The 21,740-nt window shown below is 37.0% G+C and overlaps 1 protein-coding gene across 1 annotated transcript; it reads right to left on the reverse strand.

The window, feature by feature from the left end:
* Positions 1–111: 111 nt before the first annotated feature.
* LOC149037541 (fibroblast growth factor receptor 1-like) lies at positions 112–20,244 on the reverse strand. Its single transcript, XM_089187848.1, has 22 exons — positions 17,680–20,244; positions 15,656–15,829; positions 14,810–15,082; positions 13,944–14,192; positions 12,582–12,863; positions 11,617–11,862; positions 10,492–10,776; positions 9,403–9,684; positions 8,432–8,677; positions 7,317–7,601; positions 6,240–6,503; positions 5,687–5,788; positions 5,311–5,326; positions 4,807–4,991; positions 4,254–4,370; positions 3,946–4,130; positions 3,484–3,603; positions 3,104–3,180; positions 2,950–2,990; positions 2,374–2,470; positions 1,938–2,034; positions 112–1,142 (listed from the first exon to the last, which is right to left on the reverse strand). Exons 1-22 carry the CDS (start codon positions 17,711–17,713, stop codon positions 990–992), a joined length of 3,810 nt encoding a protein of 1,269 aa, XP_089043974.1. The 5' UTR covers positions 17,714–20,244; the 3' UTR covers positions 112–989.
* Positions 20,245–21,740: the final 1,496 nt, after the last annotated feature.

Consider the following 21,740-nt stretch of genomic DNA (forward strand, 5'->3'; position numbering starts at 1 on the left):
TAAAAGAAAATTGCGTTGTATCTGAGATACAAGATTAGGTGTTTTTCTTTCTCCTGTGTATATCTGGAGTGGCTTAAATAGTAATACAACATTATGAAAAATGCCATCAGGTAAGCCTCTACTCTTTTACTGCAGATATCATATAGAGTGTTTCACAAGATTTTAAATACAGTTTAGTGTGTTTCGATAATGTACAGAAATAAACGTTCATCCTTGCTTGACAACATTTCCGCTTTGAAATAAGCGGTTCATTTCATCATAGCAAAAGTCTATCTACCAGCCACAATCCCTTTGAATACCGCTCTTTGTTCCCTGTACGAGTCGAAAACATTGGGAATATAGTAAATTTGATTCCTAGTATCACTCTATTGAGACGGTTATCTCCGTTTATGAAAAAGCATTTAACAATAACAGCAAGAAAGTTAGAATAAACAAATCAGTAGCAATGCACTTTTTGTTTTCCGATACCAACGACACAAAATGTAAGCAATCGACGACCCATGTAGTACCACATTATAAGACATGTCACCGATCTCGTCGATAAAGGACACGCTACCCAAAGGTCCATGACCAAATCAATACTAAACTACTAAATATCTTACCACGTCTATAGAACCAGCAGGCGACACCTCAATAGCATGATTGCTAACAACTCGTTGTATTGTTTCACCTGTAAACAGAGGTAAACAATTTTCCTTGTGCAGAAATTTAAATGAAGAAGCTTTTTTTCTCATTTTCAATCTCCTTTTTTTAAAATCCTGCCTTAATCAGCTGTATCTAAATCGAATTATTTATCAATTGCAACTTAAGAAAAAATTGACTTAAAGGTGTCTCATTAAGGACACTGCTTTGATTTATTATAACACAATAAGACCCTTAAATTATCACCGTTATCACGGGTACACATTTTCTAATACTTGATGTACTACAAAGTGACTGAAATTTATTGTAGCGGCTAGGTTCCTGAGTAATATTCAAAATGTCACTGTCTAACGACGGTCGCTGGCCCATTTTCCTAATCTCTTTGCAGCGGCGTTCCTTGTAGCTCGTGCACTTGGTTCGGCATCTTCATCTCCGAGGTCTTCAACCTTGGAGTATTTGATCGTGTCATAAGATCCCATGTCGAGCAGGTGCAGATATGTCTAAAGGGGAAGGCAATAAAAGAAGATTGTTCATGATCGTCGTCTTTAACTTCAAGTCAAGAAGAAAATTAGAATGACTACTACAAAGCACACTAATGATCCTCGCGTTAAAGGCACGGAAGAAATGCGTTTTCTTACGCAGGTTGGTTGGTAAGTAGGAAGTCATGAATGTAGATGGGTAATTTGGTATCATCAACTTAGTCACTAACGTAAATTGGCCACCGTAAAGAGTTTTCAAGCTAATGTTTTGAACTTTAGAACTTTGCCATTCGCTCTGACGAAGGGCTAACGCTCGAAACGTCAGCTTTTAAACTCTTTACAGTGGCCAATTTACGTTATCAGCTCAGTTGAAAATATCAAATTAGCCAGTTATACTCTCCATCGACGCAACCCCACAGTTTTCCTAGAAACTTACCCCTTTATTATGAATGTAGATGGGAAGGTAAGTAAAGGGAAGGGCGGAAGGGATGGTGATAGATGGGTTCGTGGGCATGGGACATCTTAGCGCGTTTTATGTTTAAGTGGGTTAAAAATTTAAAAACATTGACAAGCTGGGGCAAATAGAAAGAAACGAAACTACAAGTAGGAGCCATTAAAATGAAAGCTCAAAGCACTGAAATTTCCGTAAGCGGCTTCAAGTGTAGTTGGAAGAAACCAGTGCAATCCCAAATCACTTCTATTAATCTGCTGAAACCAACTTTAAAAGAACAATGGTCTATGAAGTAATTTTAGAGGAATGAATAATCTCAGAGGCCTACGAGGATGTCAAGGAATTGTTAAAATCGTGCCACAAACCTCTTCACGAAGGTAGGTATCCATTCTTTTTCGAAGGTTTTCAAAGGGAGGACGGAAGTCGGGGTCAAAATTCCAGCACCTTTTCATTATAGCATACCTGGAATAAAGGAATGATGGTCAATACTGGACTGTGGTTTATGAAATATGTGATAAAAATCAACCAATACAGAAATCTTAGGAGAGCTTTGGCCAAATAATGGCTGTAATGGTTATTACAGTGTGGCTGTAATAGCAGAAAATTCATCTTCTCAAAATTCTTGAGTGAAAAGACAACTTTTAACTGAACAAACTGGTGACCGCTGTTAACTTTGTTTCATTTAACAGTGTTCAATAACGAGAGAAGAAATCAGATTAAAAGATAGACAATGTTTCCTTCGGGGTTGGAGAGACTGGGTGATTTAAAATGGAACATGGCAACTTGAAAGGCAAGACTCACAGTTTATCATCAACATGATCGGGCTTTGGAAGTTTGTATCCATGTGTGACTTGTGCAACCACCTTCCCTTCTGTCCATCCCTCGTATGGAATTCCTCCTGTAAAGACATAAACAATTTGTGGCTGATACTCCTGAATATTTCCTTTAAAAATTTTGAGATTTGAATCAGGGAGATCCCCTTCTGGTGCTTGATTGCAGTATTCGAAACATGATATTTCTTAGCCTGATATTTTAAGTAAATGATTACCATTTTTTTGCCAAGTAATTTGAAAGGGTTTTTGTCATTTGAAGTCGAACACAAAATGTTACTCGTCTTCTGTGATAGTCAGGGAAAGGAAAGTCTTGAAACAACATTTCTCAGTTATAGAGAATGAAACTTTGACAAGCTGAGCAAAATTCATCAAAAACTTTGGCAAAACAAATTTTTCTGCCACAGCTCATCAAACTAACGTCTGCCAATTGAGTCTTAAAGGAATTGACATTGACTAACGAGTTTCAGAAATGATACCTACAATATTTCCACGCATGGAGAGACGGGAAGTATAAATATCTGTTTTTGAACATAGTTTGACTTACCAAGGGTAACTATCTCATACAGAACGATTCCGTAAGACCACCTGAAAAAAAATTCCAAAAAACATTGCCAAGATACTTGTTGAGTGTTGGATATTAGCTTGTAAAGATTAAAACCAAAGAGATGACCTGCTCAGTGCAAAAATTTCATACATACACGTCACTCAAGATAGAAAGTCCAGCGAGATTTCCCAACAAAATCTCTGGTGCAGTCCATTTGATTGGCAGACGGCCCTGCAACGACAGTTTTGTTTAAAAATAAGTGCTATAATACTGGCAAGTTAACAAAGGGCATGTATGTAAACGAGAGGTGGATGGTGCACCTCTTCCGAGACTTTATTGGAGTGTCAAAATTAAGCAGTTGTCATGAATTTAAAACAGTAAAGTCAACTAATTCAGTTGTATTCTGTGGCATGACAGAACGTGGAGCTATCTTCAGCTGGCAATTAAGGTGAATTTTAAGCAGAGTAACAGCTAACTTAGGGAATCGGTTTTTTTGCCCTTGCCAAAAAAAAAAAGGCAAAGACGATCTTCTACCTTTTTGGCTTTTCCATGACCGTATTTGAAGTTTTGATATGCCATGCCAAAGTCGGTCACTTTGCACACATAGTTGTTATCAAGGAGGACGTTTCGAGCTGCCAGGTCACGATGGATTATCTACCGAAAGACAAAGATCCTAAATGTAAACTGCCTAACAAATGCATGTCTTTTGTGAGACCTACCATGATCAGAGGGAAGATTATACAGACGTTTGCATGGATTGTAAGAACTATTGTTCCTAGGGTGTTCATTACAGACCAAAATAACTGCGACATCTGGTGACCCACCGACAATACCAAAGGAACTCTTAGCCTGATGAAATATTGAGAATATGAAACCTGCCTCCAAAAAATTCATATAATTTAGATATATATATATTCAAGCAACTCAAAAGGTGTAACAATCCCTTACAGATATTTCTGCGGTAAAATTGAATGTAGAAGAATTTTAGTTACTTACCCCCCTTGATCCAAGGAATACCATACCAGCGGCGATTTGTTTGGCAAATAGCACAAGGTCATAGTTGTTCAAAACTTGAGGCCTTCCTTCTCCAAGATAATACCGATCATTAATTCCCCGGCATTTTCTCATGTAACCAAGCAGGTCACCACATGGCAAATGTTCCATGATCAGGATTGGATGAACTTAACATAACGAAAAGAAGGAACGAATCAATACAAACAAACAAACAAATAAGCTAACAATCTCATACTCAGTTGGAATGTTATTGCATATAATAAGAATGATGCCTCAAACTTAGTATGTACCTTGTCTAGTGACACAGCCAATGAATTTCACTATGTTTGGGTGATTGCTTTTACCGAGAATTTTTCCCAGCTCGATCTCTCTCATCAAACATTTTCTTTCTTCCTCCCCTGCGGTGGCTAGAATAGAAAGGATATACTTTATAGCCAGGAAAAAAAAACCATTAGTGACGAATTTTCTCGTGCTTTTAAAAGAAGCGAAAACTTCGGGTAAGGATTTAGACCTAACATCTCAGAAAATCTCTGAAGCCTAATTAGTGGAGCTCCCACCAAAATGGAACCGGTTGGCGAGCGAATCCTTTAGAGGAATACATATTTTCTTTGTCTCACTATTGTGGCACGTGCTTACCATCTTCAAATTTGTTTATTGCTATTGATGCCTCTATTGTTTTATTGTTGCTTTTGTTATTGAAAGTAACTTTGCATGAATCTCTCAAAGCGCCTAAGTCGACCTGAGATAAATAATCACTGGAAAGTGCAAAGCAGGTCACCCTTGGCAAGAAATGCTAAGTACCCATCTACGTGTTCTGAGGAAAGATAGCACGCTGGGTCTTACGTGTGAAGCATTTAGAAGCAACTGTGCGATTTCCAGGTCTTCCATTTGGAGAACTAAGAAGAGCTCTCCACACTGCTCCAAATGCCCCTCGCCCAATGACATCTTGAAGCAGGACACGGTTCACTTCAATCTCCCATTCATCCACCTCTACATACTCCACCTCGATTGCCTCCCCTTGATTAGAACTAAATATTACGAAAATTACAGTTTCTATTGATAAATCAAAGTATACGTGATCAAGAAATGAAAATTAATGAAAAGTTTTGAGTTTCTAAATTCTTTGATTTATTTCTTCAACTTATGGAAAGATAATCACCCTAGAGATGACAAAACAACATTTTCTTGTGCACAAAAACTAGAATTGTAGAATAACTTGTAAATTTAAATTCAAGTTAACTTTCCAAATGGAATGGCTGACATGACAGTAAGATTTAAACCCCACCTTCATTTTTTTTTCCAAAACCATTTCAATTCAGTAAATAAAAGGCAAACTAATTGACTTACAGAGCCGTAGCAGCTGCTGCAGGTACAAATGGCAAATCAAAGAAAGAAATAAAAAGTTCTGCCTTAACTTGAATATTTAAATAAAAATAATAATAAATAAATAAAAATAGAAATGAAAGAAGGAACTATTTAAAAAAGAATGATTAATAGGAAATTATAAATTAGAAACAGTAAAAACATGCCTATAGTGCCTCAAAGGTCTTTTTCCTGCAAACCGAGATGATATTAATACCTGCCTAATAGCGAACTTGAGGAGAACAATTGGAATATGAGGTGAAGTAAAAGTAAACATAAACTGGTCCAATTTTTGCTTCTCACACAACGTATTATTCTCTGGAAAAATTTCCCGAAACAAGATATGAAGAATGAGCTTTACCTGTCTTTCGACGTAGCAAGTTGAAGTAGCCTATGAGCAAAATAACAATAGCAGCAGCCATTGATCCAACAATATAATACCACACCAGGAGTGGAATCACAGCTGTTGGTGTAAGTTAAACACATGGTTCTCAACCAAATAAAAAAGGTAGTAGATGTGATGATAAGGGAAAGGTTGTTACTCAGTATTACCCAGCCCCTCTGGATACAATTTTCGCTAGAGCTTCGCTGGCTCATTAGAAATGGCTACCATTTTATGAAAGAGATTCAAAGAAAGGTGAATTAAAGCTATATGGAGAAGACCTAGCTAGAATCTTGTTTTGAATTGAGAAATAACCTGCCTTTTTGTACAATGGATGTAGTGCAATTCCTTTCGCCGAATAGAAAACAAACAATAATGATGATAATTATTTGGGTATCTGAAAGGAGGTTCTACGGCATCTTACAGGCCAGGGGACCCGTATTTTAATGTCAGACTTATTCCCAACATACACACATTCACACACAAAAAACAATAACAAAAACAAACAAAAACAATAATAATGCCAGCTTACACTTGACTTTTATCACCACAGTGGAGCAGGCCACATTTCCCAGTCTGTTACGAGCTTCACAGGAATATTCACCACTGTCCTCCTCTACAACCTTTGCAACAACCAGATAACTTGTTGTCTCATCCAATTGCATATCAATGACTGCCGTTTCTTTTGTTGGGTCTCCATCTTTTTTCCAAGTGATATTTACTGTTGCTTCGTTGACGCTGCAAGTCAATCTAAGCTTATCACCTTGAGTGAGACTTAGTTTGGCGGTGGGTTTTCCTGTGTAGAGAAAGAGATAATGTATACATAACTTGGTTATCACGAAAAAGAAAAAAACACTAGAAATACCGTAGTAAGGTAATTATCAAAGAAACTAAGTGGTTCGAAATTAACCCTCCAAATAGTACATGCAAGGTATAACGTGCCCATTTGAATGAAACTTGGCTTCAAGGGGGTTTCAAGGAGGGTTTGAATTACTTGTCCAAAATGTTTCTGAGTCTTTTCCAAATGGTCTCGGACCCCATTCAACCAAATTTCCAAGATGCCTCTAAGTAAACCGGGACCCGGCCCTTTCTTTTTTATCATTAAGACATATTGCCCCATACAGAGCTACAAGTCATTGCAGTAGTCAAATCGTCTAAAGGAAAATGATCAGAGTGACCATAAAAAAATGTCACAAAGTGATTATATGGAAGAGTCATCTTAAACAACTGGTAGATGGTGCATACGCGACGATTATCTTTCCCACAATTCATTACGGTATTTTTCCCAGGTACGTTACACTCAAGTTTGTATTTGCATTCTTTGCCTTAATCGTCTAGGTGAAATTCCAGGGGTATCGAGACTCCATCTCAGTCTTAACAATTTTTCAGCTCTTTTTGGGCAACCTTTAGTCACTAGCCACCATTTCCACCGCATATTTTGCGATGAAGGTATCGTTGATTATTATTGTTGGGGTGGATCCATCACCATCATTGCCTTAATTGCTATTAAAATTAAGATTACTATTATTGTTATCACTATTACAATCATTATTATCCCTATCAGTATTATTATTATTATCATCATAATCATTAAAATTATCGAACCTACCAAATACTTGAAGTGTTGTGGAATAACTTGTTCTATTTGCTTTGTTTTCTGCTGTACACTTGTATGTTCCGTCCATTTTCTTTGTCGCTCTCCGCATTTCCAGGACTGATTCCACGAATGAGTCTCCCTCAAAATTGTTTTGATTAATACCCAGTGGAAGTTTACCACCAACAAATGTCCAGATCAGTTTTGGTGTTGGAACACCTGTGGCACGGCAAGTGAAGTTGACTGGATCTCCATCGATAACAGATTGGTTTACCTGAGACAATAAAATCTGAGGAGACACTGAAAATAAAAAGAGCACCACTAATGTTTAACAAAGGTTCTCAAGATACAAACGAATAACCACAAGTAATCTGGCAGTAAATAGATGTAAGAGCAAATTGGGGAGGCTTCTAACTACATGAACTTCCTGAAGTAAAAGAATCACCTGCACACTGTACAGGGAATAGTTAGCAGATAAAAAGATTAATTTATACTCAAGTGCAGAAGATAATTTTCCATTTCCTATAAATATATCAATATGAATGACGTATCCAAATCAAAGACAAATTTATAAACAAATGGATAAACTCAGCTTGTGGAAATCCTATTTAAATGTTCAACATAAACAAAAGCATCTTCAAAAGCTGCTATATTTTCCACTTAAGTTGAGTTCAGCTTACGTTGATAAAAGATCAAAATGCCAAAGTGCCAAAGTAAAATGGAATATGCATATATTTATGTATGAACATGGGATATTTAGCCAGTCGGCACAGTTCAGCTCAAAGCTGCTTAAAATGGAGGCCTGTATAAACGATGACAAGGCCAGACCTCGACACCGAGAGCTACGTTCCTTAATCTTGGCGAGAAGTGTGTGGGTTCGTTAAATTCCCTGCTATCCAGTGCAAAGAAGATGCAGGAGACAGGGCATACGGTTTATCCTCCTTATCCAAGAAACTAGAATGCCTATCCATCTGCCGATGGCAAAGCAGAGGCAACACATTCTCCTCGTCTATTTAAGACCTTGTGTTGGTCCGGTCAAGGGTTTGAAGTATCGCACGGCAATAAAGCGCGCTACAACGTGAACTAACCAAGCGCCGTTTGTAAATCTTCATAAAAAGATTTTGATTTACCAGTAACATCGATCCAGAAGGAGATGTTAACTTTTCCAACCAGATTTTCAGCAGCACATCGATAGAAACCTCCATCATCAAAAGTCACGCGCTTAATAACTAACGTATTGTTGTTACCAAGAGCTTCTCCATCCTTGGTCCAGTTGACAGATACTGGAAGATCACCCTTTTTAAAACAGTCTGTTTCAAATGTGGAGTTCAGAGGAACTGAAAGATTCTTGAGTTTAGGATTTAAATGTGGTGGAACTATAAAGAAAAATTAAAAAGAGTTACGATGGGATTATTATCACATGTACATTGGTATCTAGATCTTGAATGCAAACACTGCAAACAAATGAATGATCGTGACGACCAGCAACCTTTAGGAATTTTCATTCTGGCGCTATCAATACGTTACTTACTTGGTTGACACAAGAATAAAAAACCTTTGCCCTCTCCTTGCCATTTACCTGGGAAATTTGACCTCCCATCAATCCGAGCGCAAGATGCAAGTTCTAATTCATAAAGTGCAGGAAACATCCGACATTGCAAATTGAAGTGACGATCTCACCTTCTAAATTTTAGTAATTGCAACTTCCCAGGATGATGTACTACTTTAAGCTAGGTTTTCCCCTGCTCATCACCTTATGGAAAGGTAAGTCAGAACTATGTGTAGATGAGCAACGCCATTCACATCTTGTTTCGAATTAAGAAATGACTTTCAATTATTGTAAACTGAATGTAGACCAATGGCAACAGCCGAATAGAAAACAAACCATCATGGTGATATTGCAACAAATTGGTTGGGTCTCTAAAAGGTGGTGCTACTGCTTCTAAAAAGCCAGAGGACCCATATTGTCAATTCTGATTTACAGTTCTTTAAAAAAAAGATAGAAAAAGGAGCAGTTTCATTAAAAACGAATGACATTTAATGGTTACTGATGGACACTACAATAATAATAGCAATAATAATAGCAATAATAATAGCTTACGTTTTACTATTATTATCACGGTCGAGCGGGCCACATCTCCTGGTCTGTTACGAGCTTCACAGGAATATTCACCACTATCGTCCTTCACAACCTCTGCAATAACCAGATAACTTGTCTTCTCATACAATTGCGTATCAATGACTGCCGTTTCTTTTGTTGGGTCTCCATCTTTTTTCCAAGTGATATTTACTGTTGCTTCGTTAACGCTGCAAGTTAATCTAAGCTTATCACCTTGAGGGAGCGTTGGATATGGTTTTGGACTTAATTTGGCTGTGGGTTTCTCTGTGTTGAGGAAGAGATAATTTATGCATAACTTAGTTATCATAAAAACAAACTTCACTCAATACCTTAGTAAGGTAATTATCATAGAAACTAAGTGGTCCGAAATTAACCCTCCAAATGGTACATGCAGGGTATAACGTCCCCTATTTGAGTGAAACTTGACTTCAAAGGGGTTTTAAGAAGGGTTTGAATTACTTGTCCAAAATGTTTCTGAGTCTTTTCCAAAGGGTCTTGAGCCCTATTCAACCAAATTTCCAAGATGCCTCTAAGTAAACCGAGACCCGGCCCTTTCTTTTTTATTATTAAGACATATTGCCCCATACAGAGCTACAAGTCATTGCAGTAGTCAAATCGTCTAAAGGAAAATGATCAGAGTGACCATAACAAAATTTCACAAAGTGATTATATGGAAGAGTCATCTTAAACAACTGGTAGATGGTGCATACGCAACGATTATCTTTCCCACAATTCATTACGGTATTTTCCCAGGTACGTTACACTCAAGTTTGTATTTCCACTCTTTGACTCAATCGTATTAGTGAAATTCCAGGGGTATCGACTCCATCTCATTCTTTAAAATTCTTCAGCTCTTTTTGGGCAACCTTTAGTCACTAGCCACCATTTCCACCTCATATTTTGCGATGAAGGTATCGTTGATTATTATTGTTGTGGTGGATCCATCACCATCATTACCTTAATTGCAATTAAAATTAAGATTACTATCATTGTTATCACTATTACAATCATTATCATCCCTATCAGTATTATTATTATTATCATCATAATCATTAAAATTATCGAACCTACCAAATACTTGAAGTGTTGTTGAATAACTTGTTCTATTTGCTTTGTTTTCTGCTGTACACTTGTATGTTCCGTCTATTTTCTTTGTCGCTCTCCGCATTTCCAGGACTGATTCCACGAATGAGTCTCCCTCAAAATTGTTCTGATTAATACCCAGTGGAAGTTTACCACCAACAAATGTCCAGGATAATTTTGGTGTTGGAACACCTGTGGCACGGCAAGTGAAGTTGACTGGATCTCCGTCGTAAACAGATTGGTTTACCGGAGAGGATAAAATCTGAGGAGACACTGAAAATAAAAAGAGCACCACTGATGTTTAACAAAGGTTCTCAAGATACAAACGAATAACCACAAGTAATCTGGCAGTAATTAGATGTAAGAGCAAATTGGGGAGGCTTCTAACTACATGAACTTCCTGAAGTAAAAGAATCACCTGCACACTGTACATGGGAATAGCTAGCGGATATTGCTAACATAAAAATATTATTTTAAACTCAAGTGCAGAAGGTAATTTTCCATTTCTTATAAATATGTCAATGTGAATGACGTATCCAAATCAAAGACAAATTCATAAACAAATGAATAAACTCGGCTTGTGGAAATCCTATTTGAATGTCCAACATAAACAAAAGTATCTTCAAAAAGCTGCTATCGTTTCCTTTGAAGTTAAGTTCAGCTTCATAAATGTTGATAAAAGATGAAAATGCCAAAGTAAAATGGATGTGCATGTATTTATGTATGAACATGGGATATTTAGCCAGCTTGGCACAGTTTAACTCAAAGCTGCTTTAAATGGAGGCCTGTATAAACGATGACAAGGCCAGACCTCGACACCGAGAGCTACGTTCCTTACTCTTGGCGAGAAGTGTGTGGGTTCGTTAAATTCCCTGCTAACCGGTGCAAAGAAGATGCAGGAGACAGGGCATACGGTTTATCCTCCTTATCCAAGAAACTAGAATGCCTATCCATTTGCCGATGGCAAAGCAGAGGCAACACATTCTCCTCGTCTATTTTAGAACCTGTGTTGGTCCCGTCAAGGGTTTGAAGTATCGCACGGCAATAAAGCGCGCTACAACGTGAACTAACCAAGCGCCGTTTGTAAATCTTCATAAAAAGATTTTGATTTACCAGTAACATCGATCCAGAAGGAGATGTTAACTTTTCCAACCAGATTTTCAGCAGCACATCGATAGAAACCTCCATCATCAAAAGTCACGCGCTTAATAACTAACGTATTGTTGTTACCAAGAGCTTCTCCATCCTTGGTCCAGTTGACAGATACTGGAAGATCACCCTTTTTAAAACAGTCTGTTTCAAATGTGGAGTTCAGTGGAACTGAAAGATTCTTGAGTTTAGGATTTAAATGTGGTGGAACTATAAAGAAAAATTAAAAAGAGTTACGATGGGATTATTATCACATGTACATTGGTATCTAGATCTTGAATGCAAACACTGCAAACAAATGAATGATTGTGACGACCAGCAACCTTTAGGAATTTTCATTCTGGCGCTATCAATACGTTACTTACTTGGTTGACACAAGAATAAAAAACCTTTGCCCTCTCCTTGCCATTTACCTGGGAAATTTGACCTCCCATCAATCCGAGCGCAAGATGCAAGTTCTAATTCATTAAAAGTGCAGGAAACATCCGACATTGCAAATTGAAGTGACGATCTCACCTTCTAAATTTTAGTAATTGCAACTTCTCAGGATGATGTACTACTTTAAGCTAGATTTTCCCCTGCTAATCACTTTATGAAAAGGTAAGTCAGAACTATGTGTAGATGAGCTACGCCATTCACATCTTGTTTCGAATTAAGAAATGACTTTCAATTATTGTAAACTGAATGTAGACCAATGGCAACAGCCGAACAGAAAAGAAACAATCATGGTGATATTGCAACAAATTGGTTGGGTCTCTAAAAGGTGGTGCTACTGCTTCTAAAAAGCCAGAGGACCCATATTGTCAATTCTGATTTACAGTTCTTTAAAAAAAAAAAGGATAGAAAAAGGAGCAGTTTCATTAAAAACGAATGACATTTAATGGTTACTGATGGATACTACAATAATAATAGCAATAATAATAGCTTACGTTTTACTATTATCATCACAGTCGAGCGGGCCACATCTCCTGGTCTGTTACGAGCTTCACAGGAATATTCACCACTGTCGTCCTTCATAACCTCTGCAATAACCAGATAACTTGTCTTCTCACACAATTGCGTATCAATGACTGCCGTTTCTATTGTTGGGTCTCCATCTTTTTTCCAAGTGATATGTACTGTTGCTTCGTTGACGCTGCAAGTTAATCTAAGCTTATCACCTTGAGGGAGCGTTGGATATGGTTTTGGACTTACTTTGGCAGTGGGTTTTTCTGTGTTGAGAAAGAGAAATTTAGTCTAAAACAGCTTCACTTATAGTACCTTAGTAATGTAATCATCATGGATACGAAAGAATCCAAAAGAAACCCTCTGAACGGAAATTGTAGGGTAAATAGTGCTAATTTAGGTGAAAGCTGGCTTCAAAAAAGTATTTGTCATAAGGTTCTAGGGTGTTACCTGATCAAAATGAGCAGAGTGATCATTAAAAAAATGTTGCAAAGCGATCACATCAAGGAGTCACCCTAAACAATTGGTGAATTGCACATGCGCGCACAACAATTTTCTTTCCAAGAGTTCATCATTTTCCCCGGCTACGTTAAACCCAACCAAGTAGTTGCTCACATTGGCTTTAATTTCTTACACAATTTCCAGAGTTATTTTCGAAAATCAATCTCGAAACGGTTATCGGTACAAAAACCAGTCTTAACAACCTGTCGGTTATTTTTGATCGACCTTTAGACTAATCACCATCTCTGACTTATATTTTATTCATTTGCACGGGAGATAAACTCAGAAGAGGAAGGCATTATATATTACCGGTTGTACGGCTAACCAGTAATACAAGCGTATCATTTCCATTTGGAATTCGAAATTCAAAAGTTAACAAAATTTAATGACATAATCTATACAGGGAGATACAGTACAAATATTGTCGTGGCAGACTCTTCGAGTCCGACTTGTGAATAATAGGAAACCATGAGCGATTCCTCGCTCAAGAATCAAGCAAAGGAAATTAATTACTACCACTTATAAATCGTTCATTTTCCTTAACAGTTCAATAATACATCGGTGTGGATAGTCAGGCACCATGCAAGTGAAGACTGTCATCCTCGAGGATATTACAGAAATGATATTGCTCAGCTAACCAGTAGTTTTTATGTGTAATATAGACATGCAGTTTGAAATTTTAAAGTTAATATTAAAAAAAAGAAAGAGATTTCAAGAGGAAAACCCTCCAACTAGATGAAGGGATTTCGTCAGTCAAGAAGACACAGCAATTAGTCCAGAGTCCCTCCGACCGCAGCTTACACGACTGAATGATTTAAAATGCAATTATAGACCTGAAAACTTACCGTGAATAGAAATATAGATATTTTCAGCGGAAATTCCTCCACGATTTTTTGCTTCACAGGTGTACAGACCTGCTTCTTCCTTTGTTATGTTATTAAAAGAGAGAGACAGACTGTGTCCTTTAGATAAGTTATTCTTCAGCCAGGTTATCTGTGGCTTAGGCCGACCTTGAATGATTTTACAAGTCAAATTCACAGTGTCTCCTTCTCTGATTAGATTGCTTGATCCTACAACACTCACCACTGGTCGAACTTTGAATAAAAAAACAAGTAAAAAAGTTAAAACACATTGGCTTAGTTATACACACATAATATACATGTCATAGGAGGCAATTACCTTTTGGGTTACTAACATCAATCTACAAATCAGACAGTGCATTTTAATGTCATAAATTTGAATAACCACATGAAAGTCCTTTTCTAACGGCTAAAAACAACAAATGATTGGAACATATCAAGTAACTTTACAGAAATGTCTATCAGGAAAAAATTAAAGACCCTTAAAAAATATCAAAGATTTTTTTAACCTCAGCAAATGAAAAAAAACAAAAAAACCAATCTCACCAGCATTATTTGATGAGCAGCTGTTCAGGTATAATTTTTGGCCCTTTTTTAATACCTTCAACTACAATTTAAATTAATCCTAGAAAACAACCTAATTTATTAATATATGTCAAAGTTTTTTGTAAAAAGCAATCTTCGAGAAAGAATTAGCACATAATCAATCATCAGAGCAAGAAACGATGTTTAGGCGAGGTCTACCGCTCGAATTATCATAAAGTCTATAAGAGTACCCAGAATAAAATGTACAAAAGAGAAGACTGAAACAGATATGACAACTGAGTCTAAAATGCATAATTGATTGATACCTTCGCAGAACTGCGATTTGTTTGAGAAGCTTTCTTCACATTTAGTCAAAGTGGTGGTGCAATTGAAATTAGTAGATGTCTCTGATACATTTCCACTTTTTTTATACCATCTACCATAATCATCGCTGTTAGAGTATCCCATTACCATGCACGTCAAATCTTCTTCAACTACATTCCAGGTACTGGTGCAAAGCTTTTTCCAGCTGCTGTCTGAGTAGATTTCCATTGTACCAACTGATGAGTTTCTCTCCGTTTTAAAGCGCAGTGGAAATACTAATGGAAAAAAATCATACAAAAGTATACGTTTACCTTGAGAGGCCTTCTTCAAGATTATACAAATTATAATTATTGTGCTGATGATTCCCCCAAACAGGTACTTAGTTTCATATGTATATCAATTCTAGGTATGTTAGAAATGTAATCATCAGCCCAAAGTTAAATGATTTCTTTCAGGAGCAGTCAATAAAAACATTATTAATACTGCTTGCATCAGACATCCCATACTATTTTATCAAGAACAAGAAATTTGGCACTAAAATGGAGAATGATACTAAAATAACATCAACATTTGCAATAATAATGAGTGGGATCGGATGATAATAATAATCACGATAACGATGATGATCCTGATGATAGTAATGAGTGTGAGAATTATAATGATCATAACTTTATTCAAGCTGCGATGCAATGTTAATGCTAATTTTGGACAAGGTCAAGGACTTAGCCTTTTTAATATGGGGTTCAACTATGATTAGACCTCAGACCACCCATGATGTCTTTATTTCAATAAATGTTATCCTATGAAATTAAAATTCACACATACTGATTTTACCATCTGTATGTTACCTTCATGGCAGCTGGACGTTTTGTTGCATTCCCTTACAAGTGCTCTGCTCCCATTACAGTGTTCCCCGCCATATGCTGGTTCTGGATTGGAACATTCTCTAAACCTTATCTGTATGCCACTGACTGTTTTAGTGCAGATACTCCAGGGACTCCACTCATTCCAACCACCATTGACTAAAAGTGTTTCAAGAACAAGCAGTTGAGAAACAACTTAAAAACTTTGCCTTTGGGAGAAGCAATTGTGATCAGTTTATTTTCAGAAATTATTATTTTTTACTTCACTTGAAACTTTCCAAAGGGTCTTGATATTAGCAGGCAAGTCTAGAATTTAAAGAAAGCAACAAAACTTTTGAGTCTGTAAAACATGTTTCGACAGAAACTTCTGTCATCTGTCATCAAGTTCACTATGTAAAAGCAGGTTAATCACAAATTACCCTTTTTAGATGTCATGATTGACAACCATTCAATTCATCTCTAACTAGGGTTTACCACAAGAAAACTTTCACTGGGTTACTAACTAATTATTTCAGCTTCACCTCTTACTCTTACAAAGTGGGTCTCATTAAGACACTCGTTGATAGGGCTTACAAGAATAATAACACCTGGTTAGGGTTTCATGAGGACATTAACAAACTTACTGATATTCTAAAAAAGAATCTTTTCCCTGCTCATTTAATCGAGAAGATTATAAACCGTTACATCACTGCGACCCAAAGCAATCATCATCCCCTGGGGTTCCCTTCCCACCACTTCACCTACATTTTACTTTAAGCTACCCTACATGGGCCACTTTTCTGCTATCACTCAAAAAAAGGTCCGCCATTTTATTAAGCGCTATTGCAATGACTTGGATATTAAACTGGTTTTCTCTTCCTTCAAAATTGGTAACTTGTTTGGTGTGAAAGACCCTGTCCCTGACGGGCTCCGTTCACATGTGGTTTATAAGTTTGTATGTGCTGGCTGTAATGCCTGTTACATCAGTGAAACCTGCCGGCATTTTTCCACACATGTTAGAGAGCACTTAGTCAGTGACAGGGCCTCTCACATTTTCAAGCATCTGAAAGATTCTCCACATTGTCGTGCTTTGTGTTTAGCAGATAACTTCCATGTTTTAGATCACGCCGCTACCAGCTTTCAACTTAAGATAAAAGAGGCTATTCATAGTCAAAGAGCACAACCATCCTTGAATCAACAATTACACCATCTAAATCTAAAACTATCCTTTTAATTCTTACACTTTCATGCTTTACCCCTTTTCTTGTTGTCACTATTCATCATAATTAGCATTGTTCTACTTACTGTATGACTCAACTTCCAATGCTTTGTACAGTAATTAACTGAAGATGACAGAAGTTTCTGTTGAAACATGTTTTACAGACTCAAAAGTTTTGTTGCTTTCTTTAAATGCTTGAAACTTTCATTCAAATTCAAGGAGAAAAAAATATAAAAAAAACTTTAAACCTTTTTTTAATTGTAATAAAAGTTTTGGTAATTTTTAGTGTCTCTTTTCCTTTTTGTAAAACTCAAAACTTTCCACTGTATGGTAGCACCAATTACAGACTGTTATCTGGACAAAAATAAGTGTTGCAAGATTGGATTGCAACATAAGAGAACGTTCTTGGCACTGCCTTCCACCCTATACTGCAAGCTTTTATATTGCTAATTCATTCAACATTTTGACGGATTCAAATAAGAAGGAGGCATGAAAGAAACTTTACAGAAGCTAAATACCAGCATATGGTAGAAACCTTACTGCTACTAAACATCGATTTTGCAAACTGCATGCGTATATAATGCTGATTCATTCATTACAACCAATTGAACAAAGCAAATAAGGATAAAGCATGAACGGAACTTTACCAAATCTAAATATCAGCCTATGGTAAAAACCTCACAACTACTAAACATTGATATTTGTAAAACCACATAAATTAACTTAAAGGTGCGTGGAACACCTTGAACCAGCAAAATTAATAATCAAAATAATAAAAGATTGTTGGTTAACACTAATTACACACTCTCACCTGGACAATGATTAGCATTGCAAGATTGGCTCATATGCCTTTGTCCATAGCACCTCCTTCCGTACCAGCTTGGGGAAGGATTTGTACAACTGCGCACTCAGTACTGCGATCCACCACCACAAGTTAGGCTGCACCTCCCCCATGACCCCCAGGATGACCAGCCACCATCAACTATATTTATATCAGAAATTTAATTGATTGATGAATTAAAGTGACTCTAAATAGAAGAACTGCCTACCAATATTGAAAATTACATGCATATATATTGCTAATTCATTCAACATTTATACCATTTCAAATAAGAATAGGGCATGAAAGAAACTTTACAGAATCTTAATACCAGCATATGTTAGAAACCTTGCAACTACTAAACATTGATATCTCTACACTGATATTGCAAATTGCATGCGTATATCATGCTGATTCATTCCACCTTTTGAACGAAGCATATGAAGATAAGGCATGAACCGAACTTTACCAAATCTAAATAGCAGCATATGGTAAAAACCTTGCAACTACTAAACATTGATATCTATAGAAATATGTAAATTGACATTTGTACAACTGCGCTCTCGGCATTGCGATCCACCACCGCAAAATTAGGCTGCACCTCTCCCATGACTCCCAGGATGACCAGCCACCATTAACTATATGTACATCAGAACTTCAATTGATTATTAAGTTAAAGTGACTCTAATTAGAAGAAATCACTGGTGATCCATGCCATCTGATTGACTCTCATGGGCATGACAAACATCATAACATGGATTAATTATGAGGATGTGATTAAAACTTAATCATTACTGCATATTACGGTAGTTACTGCACCATATCCTCATGAAAAGGAACACGTCACATTCTCATCAACCATTATGTAAAGTGTGAAGACACTTACCAGCTGATTTGTTCCACAAAATACACATGAAAAGTAAAAGGATAGTATTAATTTTGAAAAGAAATTATTCTAGGGATTAATTTTATTCATTCTCATACTGAAGAGTTACCAAAATCCTTGATAGAATTCTCAATTAAAGTAAGGAGATTCAATTAAAAAAACAACAACAACAACAACAATCTATGAAAGTAAAATGAATTCACCATTCTCCGGGGTGCTCATTAAATATCATGTCAACAATCAATGTAAATCATCAGAATAGCCAGGCCGATTTTTTTTTACCAATTGCATTCTAGCACTAATATAAAAAGAAATCAGGTTATTTTTGTGTTGTCTAAGTAGTTATTTTCATGCACTAAAGAATATATAGATGACTTAAATGATAATAATAAATACAACGTGAAGAAAAGTCATTTTTCTTATATCAATAATGATAGTATTTTTAAATCACTAATGATCCGTCCCTTTTGATCGGCTTTCATGGGCGTGATGAACTTTATAGGACTGATTAACTATGAGGATGTTATTAGAACTTTATCAATACTACAAATAACGGTTCTTATTGCACCATATCCTCATGAAAAGCAAAGAGCCAAGCTCTTGTTAACCATTATGTAAAATATGAAGACACTTACAATCTGTTTCGTTCCACAAAATCCACATGAAAAGTAAAAGGATAGTATTCATTGTGAAAAGAAAGAAATCATCTGAGGGATTTAAGAGAGTGTCTTTGTAAGAGCGGTCCGGTCGATTTTGCTTGAGACACGGATTTCGCTCATTTCTTGGGTGTTGTAAGACATTCATGTACCTATACTAAAACCACAATCCGTTTGATCGGATCTCTTTAATTTTTCAGAGTTTTACGGAAATTAAATTTCGCTCGAGCGAAGGCTTGTCGTGACACTTTTCAAGACTTTAATTTAAGACAACTTTGGAGGACAATTTACAAAAAAACTACGGAACTCAGCAAAAAATAAATACCCCAGCCATGTATTTTAACTCTATCTTATCTATCGAGGCGACTTTCGTGAACATCACGTTTCAATCAAGCAAAGAGGAAGACTTGAATGACACCTTATCGGTTCGCCTAAGTCACACACGCCAAAACCGATCAAATTCAAGGTAAATTTTTGAAAAAGTGAGGCGTTCTTAACTGATCCAACTAACATAGCTAGGAATTAGGTGCCATAGAAAAGGTAACTACAGAAAAAAACTTTGCGGCCCGACCTTTACGAAAACTTGATAACTCCGTGAACTAACATAATTTTCGGCAATCTCCGAGTTTGGCCGCCATTTTGAGGGATTTGTCAACATGAAACGTAACTGATATAAATCAAGCAGGTACATCTAAAACCGTCAGAAATACATACGAAAGCAATTCAAATGAACTTTACTTTCAATTCAAGCAGAAAAATTTGAAATCGTTCGTTACACTTACTATTCCTACATCCTCATGCGACCATTTCTTCCAAAAATTCAAACACTACAACTAGTGTTCGAATTCCCCTCGTCGATTCCGCCGTAAGAAATAACCTGTGCCACCCAAGCTTCGACTCGAATGTGAAGTACGAATCAAATAACATAACTGCTTCACCTTCGAGGCAATATCACGCTGGTATTTTGATTTTCTGATCGACAAGAACGGTGATCAGAAAGCGATCGCCATGTTTACTTTATAAACGTAACCGCTGACCAGTCGGCTGAGTGAAAACAGTATAGCGCGGGGTGGGGTGGGTGGCGGGCTTATCGTCATAAAATATTCGAATACATGCTTAAAAAGCTTTAGGACTCCCAGTCTAAACAGTGAAGGCATGCTTCGTGGTACAGACAACTTTTATTTTATTCTCATAACTTTCTCCTTTAAATTAGAGCTGGTATCAATGAATAGAGTCATCAATATATTTTTAACCGGGTTACCCATATGACCTTTTTGCTTGTCCTCAGTGGTATAAAATCAGGTGCTTTTCCACCAGAACCTTTTATTTATACCCCATTGCACGGAATGAACACCATACTTAGAATGTTTGTTCTAAGTCATTTTTGCTGTTCCCAAGAATGTATGCAAAATGATAGAGATTTGTCTCATTTAGCCGACACGTTCTTTTAAGTTATGGCGCGTGCAGGTTTTTCCTATCAAAAGTCGCGCGCGCAACACACCGGAATTGAAAATTCGTCGTAAAATCGCACGAACGTTAGAATGAACGTAGGCAACTTTTCACTTCTGACGAGATGAAGTGGATAGTTCAAAGGACCCCCGAGATTTTTTTCAGGACTATAGCTGAGATTTGTTTCTAACTATGATAATCGTCATTATTAGCGGACGGTGATTTTTACCTATTGTTGTGATCATTATCGTTATCACGCCGGAAGAAGTATAAAGCCGGCAGGCTGCCTTACCTAACTACACAGAAATATTGTTCTCTCTTTTGCTCCCCTTAGATCCTGGAAACTGTTACTATTAAGACAATCAACAAGAAAGCCTTAATAGGTATTGAAATTTTTGATTAACAGAATGTAAGAAAAAATCGGTGGGGAGAGTAATTTGCGTATCTTGTAAATCATGTAAGTCATCTGTCAATTCACTAGTTTGCTCACAGAGCACTTTGATTGGTTTATCCTCCTGAGTGAGGTGAAATAGGCCAGTCCTTGCCAAGATTAGCTCATTTTTACTTAAGACCTCTTTAGACAGGTGGCAGCTTATCAAATGATGTTTTACTTCATCATTGCATTCAGACAGTCGTACCAAATCACTTAAGCTACGCGATGAACCAAAGTTTTTTTCCATCTTTGCTATTCAAAAAGCATTCCTGAGACATAATGAACGTCTCGCTAAAGAACGACTTCTTCCTGTACTTGTAATTGTTTCCAACGCGATACAAGTTAGGAAGATCTAAAGGAACTCACTATAACTTCGTATACTCGATACGATTTCAGTTTCCGCGCCAAAGGAAAAGCCTATTGTAATTCGTTAGTGGTCAGTGGTTACGCTCGTGAGGTAAAGAATGGGTTTGTGACTTTTTCACTTAATTGAAAAGACTCGCGTCACCCTTATGAAATGGTTAAACGGAATACAGACTCCGAGCAGTCTCTTATTTTTCTTAAAGATAGTGGGGTCACGCGTATCCTGTGAGCATGGAGAAGCCGCTCCACGCGAGACTCGTGTCTC

This window comes from Pocillopora damicornis, chromosome 11 (genome assembly GCF_964200805.1).
Source record: "Pocillopora damicornis chromosome 11, jaPocDami1.2, whole genome shotgun sequence".
NCBI lineage: Eukaryota > Metazoa > Cnidaria > Anthozoa > Scleractinia > Pocilloporidae > Pocillopora > Pocillopora damicornis.

What these genes read in the sequence shown, in the direction of transcription:
- LOC149037541 (XM_089187848.1), bottom strand. Translation starts at nt 17,713, where the DNA reads ATGAGCCAATCTTGCAATGCTAATCATTGTCCAG. An exon ending in AACGTCCAGCTGCCATGAAG is followed by an intron (nt 15,083 to 15,655) that starts GTAACATACAGA and finishes TTTTTCCATTAG; the next exon opens with TATTTCCACTGCGCTTTAAA. An exon ending in CACAACACTTCAAGTATTTG is followed by an intron (nt 6,504 to 7,316) that starts GTAGGTTCGATA and finishes TTCTCTACACAG; the next exon opens with GAAAACCCACCGCCAAACTA.